Source organism: Alligator mississippiensis, chromosome 1 (assembly GCF_030867095.1).
Source record: "Alligator mississippiensis isolate rAllMis1 chromosome 1, rAllMis1, whole genome shotgun sequence".
NCBI classification, from domain to species: domain Eukaryota; kingdom Metazoa; phylum Chordata; order Crocodylia; family Alligatoridae; genus Alligator; species Alligator mississippiensis.
The window spans coordinates 206130405-206141488 of NC_081824.1; the positions used below are offsets into that span (position 1 = coordinate 206130405).

General features: G+C 40.6%; 1 protein-coding gene across 1 annotated transcript in view; it reads right to left on the reverse strand.

Annotated features, from left to right (window-relative positions):
* Positions 1 to 11084, reverse strand: part of PSME4 (proteasome activator subunit 4) — a 115505-nt gene that overhangs the window by 6531 nt on the left and 97890 nt on the right. Inside the window, exons 40-43 of the mRNA XM_019500772.2 lie at positions 10125 to 10333; positions 9667 to 9752; positions 8783 to 8911; positions 6859 to 7014 (exon numbers count right to left, since the gene is read on the reverse strand). Coding sequence (XP_019356317.1) covers positions 6859 to 7014; positions 8783 to 8911; positions 9667 to 9752; positions 10125 to 10333 — 580 coding nt within the window. The remainder of the gene's footprint in view (positions 1 to 6858; positions 7015 to 8782; positions 8912 to 9666; positions 9753 to 10124; positions 10334 to 11084) is intronic.

Here is an 11084-nt window from a genome sequence, read left to right on the forward strand (position 1 = left end):
ATTATTAAACAAGAGTAGTATGTAGTTACCAACTCAATCCTATAAAACTAAGGCACTCATTCACTTTACTGCCATGGGCCCTAGTCAAACCATCAGTAAAATTTCTTTATACCATCTCTGGTCACTCATTACCAAAAGTACAAGACACATCACAATTTAAGCTGGTAAGTCATGCATTCTTAGTAAAATAGTTTATTTTTTAATTCAATTAAATTTATTTTTAATTGTATTTGCAGCCAAATTTACTGTTGGCTTCCAAAACTAGGTATGCTTACTCAGTCATGTCCCCATTCTTACTCTGTCATTAAAATCAATTAATTTAATAAAAGAGCTAGAACTATAGGTTCTGCCTTATCTCAAATGTGATCCTACCAATAAGTCCACTTCTATTAAAGTTTCACACATATACTAGCTAACAAAAGACTCCAAACTTTTAAAAATCTGAGTTAAACTTGTTAAAAATATTGACAGCAGTTGCCTCATTTAGCGGTAAGTACATACTGTTACACTTAACTGTAAGCAGAACGTTCATCTATCTAGAGTACAAGCACCTACTAATGCTCCGAATCCAATGTAGAAGATTACAATAAATTATATCCTTGAACATAATGTTCTGAACTTCCACAAAGCAGCAAGTATAGCTGCAAGTGCTGTGATAATTAAACAGTGAGTTAACAGTAGACTCTTGAGACATCCTTCCCTTCCATTTATATTTCCGCAGTGTATTAGTCAAACGTGATCAACTTTATTAACAGCATAGAAAAGTAATAAGTGAGAGCCTGCCAGTATTGGTTTTCAGCAATTGGTGAGCCTCATAAGGACTATGCTATTAAATGAAACATGAAGTGCTAATGCAAGTCCCAGAATAGGAGGAAGCTTGGCTGTAAACTGAGCAAACTCACAAGGGATCTGTAGTCATTCACTTTACTGTTCACTGTATTAAAATCCATTTTCAATAGCCTCAGATTAAAAAAACTTACTAACAGGAACCCATCGTTGAAAGGAACATTTAGAAATAATGCCCTTAAAATTAGAGGTGCACCAATACACTCGTCCATACTGTATCGGCAATGATAAAAGGAAATTTGACATCATCGGCAATTGGCTTTTCTTGGCTGATATGGCCAATAATGTCACTGATAAATGCAGCATGCATGTGCGCACCTGCAGCATGCATGTGACCAGGAGTGCAGCCCGGCAGCTTGGACAACAGCATCTGGATGGCAAATCTGTTGCGGGGGAAGGAACATTGGGGTGGGGGTGGAAACAAATCGAGGCCCCCACGGTAAGGGAGGGAGTGGGGCTGGGGCAGGGATAGAGGCTGCACAGTCGGGGCAGGGCGGGGCATGGGACAGAGCTGATGGCTCATCTGGGGGGCGCAGGGTGGCTCCTGCCATGGTGTGCATCCCTGGGGGAGGCACGGGGGGGGGGATGTTCCCCCTCCCCCATCCCCCCGATGTGTGTGTGGGGACAAAGCAGGCTGCCTGCTGTGCACTCAGGTCCAGGGCTGTTTCACCCTCTACCTGGTAGCTGCACTTGGCAGGGTGGGTGGCAGTGGTGCTGGGAGGGGGCCTAGAGCCACCCCAAAATTTGCAGTAGCCTCCCCTTCCAGTGCTGCTGCCACCTGCCCCACCCAGCCCGAGCCTGAGCATAGCTGCTGGGAAGAGGCTGGAGCAGCCTGAGCCACAAGCATGCAGTGGGCAGCCCACCCTCACCCTGTGCGGATTTGGTGGGGGGCCTGCGGCACAGCACATGCCCCCCACGCATCCTCCAGGGGTGCGTGCAGAGGCAGGAGCCACCCCCCTGTGCCCCTGGATAAGCTGCTGACATCACCCTGTGCCCTGCTCAGCAGGGCAGAGCCTGCCCTTGCCCCACTCCCTCCCTTACTATGGAGGCCTCAATCTGCTCCCCCCATGCCCCTTTCCCCCAACAAACTTACCAGCTGGATGCTGGTCTCCATGTTGCCAGGCTGAACATCAGCAATCGGTATCGGCCCAATAAACCTTTATCAGTGCACCCCTACTTAAAATTATACATACTTATAGCTCTCACATAGCTGTATCACAGCTCACTAACAACTTAGATTTAAAAACCTACAGATTCATATGATGATGTAAAATCCAAAGAACAGAAGTGTTCTTTGAAATGTTTTTCATTTACAATAGATTTTCTAATATCCATTTATATAGAGGAAATCAAACTGCTGTCAGTGGCTTCCTTTTAGTTAATGATAACCAATAGTCTTTAGTGACACACCAATACTAAAACAAAAAGGGAGTAAGCAAGCAAAATGAAGACAAAGCCCACAAAGGAAAAGGTGGGATCAAGTAATCTCAAAGGAGTACACTGCACAACAAGTCAGCAAGTCAGTTGCCTAAATACCTTTGTAAGTGTGGACTTAAGGTTCTTAAAAAGAAGACTACAGTGAAATATAAAACAGATTCTAGCCAGGACATTTAATTGTGATATAGAGTAAATTAATAGAGATTTTTTGCTGCATATAAAAGTATAAAAAGAAAAAGAAAACAGCTGTTCTCTGGAGAACTTCCTAAAACAGATTAGGAGAGGAGAAAACAGAAGAGGAGAAAAGCCCCAATCGAAGCTGGCCTGAGGTAGGTTATATAAATTGACAGTCTGGTTCATTTAACACAGGGGTGGGCAAAATGCGGCCTGCGGGCAGGATGTGGCCCACCAGGCCATTTTATCTGACCCATCCGGCCCCTAAAAAATTTAGAAATTAATATTTATTTGTCCCGGCTGTGTTCATGCAACCCTCGATGCCAAAACTCAGTAAGTGTCTCTCCACTTGAAATAACTGCACACCCCCGTCAATCTCATTTTAAACATCAGATGTTTTGCTGTTCAGAAAGTAAACATTTTAAGGGACCCTTGGGTGGATGTGTGTGGGTGGTTTCGCTTGTTAGATTTTAATATCAAAATGGAGCTGTATAATAAAGGCTGCAGAACATCAAGCACTAATTCCTGCATCCAACTAAATAACTTGTAGTTGGGACTAGTACATATCATTTGGAAAGGCAACCAATTCTAACACTTCAAGGAATAAAGAATCTGTTACTTCTATGCAAGATGTTCCAGTGGTTAGCTGCCTTCACTTAGAAAAATCTGTCCCATATTTTCAATTTGATATCTCTAGCTTCAGCTTTTAGTCATTGGACAAATGTCCTCTCAGTTAAAGAATCTTGAAGCATCTGATACCCTTGCTCTACAAATATTCCAGACTGCTCCAATCACTAACTAAACTCAATCCCCCCCCAAATCATTTTAGAAGACAGGCTTGAACCAGACAGTACTCCAGTAGTGGTCGTCTCCCCGATACGGTTTGCAGAGGCAATCACTTCCCTTGCCTTCGCTCTATTTCTCTTGTCCATATACCTCAGAATCACAATTGCTCTTTCACACACGAGCCAGCTCATGATCGTTAAAACTCCTTTCCGGTCAGCACCTTCCACAATGCATTAAAATTGGTGTTTTATTGCATCCAAGCCACCAAGTGATCCAGATTAACTATGTAAACTGGAAAGTCTGTCATTTATTAATTTTGTACCACCTGAAAATTGTATCAGCAATGGTTTCATGTGGTGTTTTTTTTTTCCTTCAAATGACTAAGAAAGATGTTGGATAATGTTGAACTAAATGGTAAATCCTGCGACCCCACCCAAATTTGAAGAGTTAAGGTTTAAAGAAAAAAAAAAGTGAGCCATCAATTTTAACATTTTACTGAAAAAAAATGCTTCAAAAATTGAGAACCCATATGTTAAGTTTCAGCTCAAAAGAAAGATATAAGCCATTCAAAATTAGATTTTATACTGAAATCATAAGCTTCAACTTAAAAACAGAGCATAATGAAAGCAATTCTGTGGTAAATGCTGAACAGATTGGAATTTGCCAATCCCTATAAAAAAAAGGATTGTCACAGTAAAGCAAAGTTTCTATGGTAACAAGATCATAAGCACTTATTCCATAAACAAGCCTTTTCTGATTTATATCCGAGCAATACAAGGACATACCTTTTATCCAATATTTGCACATGGACTTATTAAAAAATGAACAAACCATTTAAAAAAAATACTATCTAGTTGATCTGAATGCTCTGACTGGAAAGGGTAACGTTAAACAGGCTCACTGGCTTATTCTAACACTACAGTATGTGACAGGTATGCAGAAGCTCTGCTGAAAAATGGAGTTGACACTACAGCAGGCGTCACCAACTGGTTGATTGCGATCAACTGGTCAACTGGAGAACCCCTGACAGTCGATCTCAGTCTGGGGGAGCCCCCCCCAGAATGAGATCGACCGTCAGGGGCTCCACAATCGGGTGCGGTGGGACGCACATGGGGAGCAGCCAGGACACAGTCTGGGAGCAGTGGGATGTATGAGTGGTGGGATGCACGTGGCTGGGCTGAGCCACACCCCCTGCCACCAGGGTCAGGCAAGTGGGACAATCCCCCTCCGCACTCCCTGCCACCCGGTGAGTGGGGCCCCAAATGGGTCAGGGGAGGGTCAGAGCCCGGGTGGCTTGTCCTGGAGCGTAGAGGGCTCCCGCTGCTGTGCACACCCCGGTGGAGGCCTGGGGGACACATGTCCCCCTGATTTGTGCGTGGAATAAGGCAGCTGCTGCTGCACACTGGGTTTCGCATCCCAAGCCCCACTGTAGCTCAGGGTGCAAAGTGACCTCGTGCCATGCACGGATCCCGGGGTGCGGTGGGGGGTGGTGGTGATCATATGTGTAGCAGCGGGAGTCCCCCCATGGTCCTGGACGAGTCGCCTGGGCTCTGTCCCTCCCTTGGCCCCCACTCACCCCATCACCAGAGGGGCCTCAATCTGACAAACAAAGCTGAAGAGCCAGATCCAAATGGTCTTCACAGACACCAACAATGACACTGCCTAAAATTTAGGCAGCTTATCCTATAAGGCAAATCCTAAAGTTTGGCACCTACAGTTTCTCTACAATGGATGGAAAAACTTCCCATAAGCAATCTAGAGTGCCTAGGCACAAAGTACTTGGCTAAGCCTATAGCTAGCCAAGAGGAAATGCTAGACAAGAATATCTGAATGCCCTCTCCTCTTTGGAGCTTAGAAAACAACTCAGAGCTGCACATGAGCATCTCCGTTATCTTAGAACACAGCTTCCAGACGGGATGCATCAACAGTAGCAGTGAATTCAGCAAAAACACTTGTAACCTCCATGCTTACTGCTACTCACAGCCAGTGGTGGTGCCCATGTTTTGTACAACAGCACAACGGTTAGCACACTTGCCCAGGAAGTCAGAGATCTAGATTTCAAACCCTACCATGCCAGGGAATATGAATGCACACCTTCCACTTCCCAAGACAGTGCCCTAACCACCATGCTATGGATTAAGATTCTCCACCCTTCCAAGTGAAGCTGTCCCACTGGGTGGCCAAGAATGCAGTTCATGGAGCCAGATTAGCAAGCAAAATTCTGTAAGCTCAGTAAGAAAAGCTCTCCCATGGGAGTGGGGAGCCCTATGTTACAGTCCCTGTTTCCAGGGCTACTTCTATTGAAATCAGTTACTAGTCCCAATATCAGAGACCAAAACCCAAGACTCCTCCCCCTCAAATAAGTGCCCTTCTTTGAGCCAGTCAGAATCCTCCTTGCTTGTTCAGTTTCTGACCCCATAAATATCTTGCCCTCTTAGCTGCCCAAGGGAACAGCTTCAGCAGCACACAATACAAGATTCTGCAAGAAATGTTGAACCTTACTGTCTTCACATACTTTTGCAAGTCTGCTTAGACACAATTTGGTTCTGCAGTAGGAACTTACTATCTTCTTCAGACATGGGAATATTTATAAAGTACAGTTAACTTGCTCATGGTGCTGTAAACCCAATACTGCCTACATGAACAAAATGAAATTAAAAAAGAAAAACCCCACCAAAAAAACCTTTGTCACTATAATATGCTAAAATGACCAATTGCAAACAAAGCAGGTCTGCTGGGTACAAACTTTTTTTTAAACAAGTCAGTTGTGATGGTAGAAATTTATTTTAATCTGCAGGTTGAGTTTTCCTAATGAATTTCCATGCTATCCGTTGTACGCTAGAGATATTATACTTCCTACTGCTGAAATCTGAGAGCATAGAAAACACTGAGAATTTTGCTTTTATATTATTTCAAATAAAACATTTTCTAGAAAATTTATTTTCTTACCAAAAGCATAATTTTGTATAAAATAAATTGTTACACAGCTTATATAAAAGGTGAAGAGGTATACATAACTAAAATATATAGCTAGGTGTGTGTGTGTGTGTGTGTATATTGAAGATGTATTTAGCCGTATATAATACAGCTAGAATATACTGCGAGACACTAAAGCTCTTTCTGTATTAGTGTTAATTACAGGTCATCTTCTATGCTTTGTACAAGGTTATAGAAAGTAAGGTAAGAAACTAGGCATCTTAAAGAACACGGGAGACTGGTGCCTCAGGAGTCTGGGGGGGAGGTGGGGGGCACCAGCAGCCAATCGCCAACCAGAAGAGGGAGGAAGGGGGAGAGGGGTGTCCCCCAGTGGCCGACTGTTGACCCCGGAAGCATCAGCAGCAAAACCAGAAGGGCCGCTGGTGCCAAGCACTCCCACTCCCAGGACAGCGCCAATCTCAGGGGGAGCACCAGCTGGCACTTCTCTCTGTGCCCCCACTTGCCAGCAAGTACTGGCCAATCTTGGGGTGGAGAGGTCGTGGGGGGGCACATGCCGGCACATGCCTGCCCATGCCCTCCCTTCGCGTCACCTATGCTAAAGAAACATGGAAATACTAACTTCTGCTTTTTCTTTTTGCATTCATTGCCTTTCACTGACAGTTAAATTACTATACTTGCCTCAAGCTGTTCATCTTCCAGTAGCTTTATTACCAACCATCTGATGTCACTGACAGCTTCTTCATTGTTGAGGAAGATAAACAGATTATAAAATACCATGGTCTGGAGGTAGGTTAGTACTGTATATCTAGCATGCCAAGAATTGCTTTTTGCTGTCTGCAAAGAGAGAGAGAACAAAGTAGTTAGAATTAAAAATAAGAGTATTTAAGTAAATTGTTGGTTTGTTTCAAAATCAAGTTATATATTTGGTTGTTGCTATAGCAAATATCAATGAAATATTTTATTCTAATGAAATATTTTATTCTGAGCTTTTTTTCTTTTTTACTTGTTTTTAAGTTCAACTCTAAAGCATTTGAACATGTCAAATATTTGTAGTACAGGATGTACAAAACTGAGGTACTAAACAGGTCACGACTTGTGGTTTATTCAGTGTCATTTGCCTTTTACAAATAAGCCAAAACTTTGGCTCTTCTCAGTTGCACATTGAAATCTTTTGCATATAGTGGACTTTGGAAAAAATTATGCTAAAAGTCACCATTTTATCCTACATGCAGGGCTCTAGAAGTCTAAACTATGAAAAAAGGTGTCCACAATGGGTACTTTTTCAAGAGATCTCAGTTCCTACTGTGTGTATTGACTATACTATACATGTAGCCAGTTTCTCCATTTCCCTTTACAGTCATTTTTTTTTTCATTTGTGTGAGTCTTCTGTAAAGTAGTGAAAAGGCATGTTTTTTAAAACAGAAAAATACTGTAACCCCTTACCTGACCCAAAAAGCAGGGGAACCTATTGTAGTGTGCTGCATTTTGACAATACATTTTGATTTACTTCTGAAATGAATTTCAAGTTGAGGATCTCTCTGAAGTGATAATTTTATTTGAAACTGACTCATTACTGAATCTACTGAACCAGTAGTTCTCAACCTTTAAAACTCAAGGTACCTCTCATTAAACTCAAGGCAGCCCTCTGAAAATGCCAGCTCTTAATTTTTCACTTATTTTTTGACTGACAAGAAACGAAGTATTTCTTCTGTTGCAAAGAATGACTACAACAATTTGGAATATTTTTAATACTATGAATTCTTACTTGAAATCTCTGGGTTTATCTGGTGAATCATGTTTGCATACCTAATGGTGAGATACCCCACAGCACCCTTGAAAGGATCTCAAATAACCCTGGTTGAGAATTACTGATCTATAACTTAAAATTTTAAGAAATGAAAATACCTCTTTTCCCAGCAAAAAAATCTCATGGGGGCCAAATGTTTAAAAGAATATTAAAACTTGAAGCAGATTTTGTTTTTCCTTTTAAAAGGTTTGTATTTGTAGTAAGAATGAACTTTTGAATGAACATTTCAAAATAATTATACTTTAAAACAATGGGCATAATTTTAGTAGAAAGATCAAATCAGAACTAAGCCCTTTATGAAAATTTTCAGTGCCTTGCTGTTAATAAACATTTCTATTCAGCAAAAATTTTTAATGACTTTAATTAATGTTGCTAGTTAATTCTGTGCCAATTTCCATCTTGATGACCCAATACTAATAGAATCCATTACAGAACCTCCAGCAGAAACAGACAACTCTCCTCAGTGCTGCCTTTTTGCATGCACTGAGGAGCAAATGCACTTTTTGCACACCTTTTTGCATGCACTTTCAGCAAATTACAATTGCAACCAAAAGTTATCTAATCACTTATGTTGGTTAAATTTGCTACTCCAACATAGATATGTGATAAAAGCAGCTACATTGGCAACAGCGTTGCTATAGACAAAAAAAAAAGAAGCAGAAAATAGTTCTGAAATGGCAGAAGATTTTTGTACTTGCCTTAGCAGTCAATACATAGCTTAAATGATAATTAAGAACAAGCTTAGCACATTTCATAGTCTTAAACTTTTGTTTTAATAACTTAGACCAGACTCACTTGTTTTAGCACCTGAAGTACCAAAGGCACTTGTTGAGGATACAGCAACCCCTGAGACATTAGTGATAAACACATCTTAGCATCTCTCTTGAGTTCATCATAGCTATTATCATTTTCTACTGGGGCAATCTGTAAGATAAGATCAAACAGAACACTCAGGAAATAACTGTTGCTGAAGAAAAATTACCTTATAACAGCAATACGTTATGTAGGAAAAAACAAAACTTCTGCATTTGTTTAAATAACTTTCAGTAGTAAAGATTAAACAACTAGGCTAGTCATTTCAGAACATGCACATTTATGACATTTCAGCATTTCTGTATTTTAAAATCTGTCTACTGAGAAACACCTAGCTGGTTTAAACATAAAACACTTACAAATGAGGAGTATCTTATGTGTACCAGCAACTCTGTAAGTGGATACACAAAGCTCACCCGCTTAATACAGACATCATGATAATGAGTTTTATTGGGTGCCCAATGGTAAGACACACATAGACAATAACATTTTAATATGAACTGCTGCATCATAAATGGCATGTAGATATTTCTACATTTGATAAAGGTAATTAATTACTCATGGGGTAATAACATTCCCTTCTGTATGCATAAAATGTTAGAGATACAGGATATGTATATATTAGTTCTTTCCAGTAGACAACTAAAAATAGTGGTTCTACCTTCTTAAGCCCAAGGCTATCAGTTTCACACACAAGCTTTTGTTGAGAAGGGTGGTACAAATTGAATAAATAAATGAATTAGAAAGTAAGCAAGGGCCAAGTATGCTATATTTAAGCAGCTTTCTATTTCAATTGCAACTTTTTAGTTTTTTTCCAAACACCCTTTAAACATGAACAATTCAGTATTAAAATGAAAACAAATTACCTTGAAAAACAAAGGTAAAAGCTGGAGTTGCTCTGTGACAGCTGTGGAGAAGGACCGACCTGCACTTGCCATCAACCACTTCAGGACTGTGTATAAAAGAGAAATGTTTATAGAATAAAAAGGTCAAAAACAAAAAACAAGTCAAGTCAGATTTACTAATAGTAAAACCCAAAAGACATTCACTTAAATCACTGGTGTTGTACTAGTAGCAAGTTGGACCCTGTATTCTTGGCATTAGAATTCACAAGCAAATCTCAGTAATATTGCTAATCAGGGAATAGTAATGTAAATCAGAGCACTCTCGGCTACCAACATCAGCTGGCAGCCCAAACTATAAGGGATACACAGAAACCTCTTTGGTATAAAGCAAAATTCTATATTATAAATATTTATGGTGTTACACTGCCATAATACTCTGCAACTAAACATGTTCTGACAAGTGAAATTCAGCAACTCACTGGTTTTCAAGAGTTTAATGCCCTGAGTTCGCTCATCTTGTTCACCAACTCCATTCTCTTCCATTACATGATTCTGAATTTCTTCATCCACTTCCATAAGGGGTTTCAGTTTTTCAAGTATTCGTGTAGTGAATTCATGGATACGAGGGGACTTTGTTGGAGCAGTATTTGGCAAAGAAACATCTATCATGAATATGTAGGTCAAAACACTAAAAATAAATAGTTCAAGAGTTTAATATATTCATTTCACTGCACAACTTAAATAACAAGAATTGTTCAGTGACTATTGTTTGCTTCACTTTACTGAGTGAAACTGAATGTTGCCTCTAGTAGATTATCTCCTGTCCCCATGTAAAACCTTTTGAAAACAAACGCTACCTGAAAGACTGAAAATCTGACTCAGATGCCTGCCTGGAATCAAGTCATAACAAAATGCTACAGCACACCAAGACAAAATACTTTAGTACACCGAGCTGCTTCACTATATATAAACATTTAAATGTTAGATAGAACAGAAGAGAGAGTTGAGAATGTATGACCTTGCTTTGCCTTTCACTTCGTAGTTTAGGAAAGCAAGAGAAAAATAAGCTATTGCTGCTATTTCTAATAATTTAGATCAGGCATCTTTAGCGATTTCTAACAATAGGTATTTGGAAGGTAGGGTAGCTTGATAACATATTGCAATTTAATATCTAGAAATACTTTATTTACAATTACCATTACAATCACAGTCACAAACTTCTCCAAGACTGTCTCAGGCTGGACATAAGGAAGAAGTTCTTTACAGTCCGAGCCCCCAAGGCCTGGAACAGACTGCCGCCAGAGGTGGTGCAAGCACCTACTCTGGATTCATTTAAGAGGCAATTGGACGTTTATCTTGCTGGGATCCTATGAACCCAGCTAACTTCCTGCCCCTGGGGCAGGGGGCTGGACTCGATCTTTCGAGGTCCCTTCAGGCCC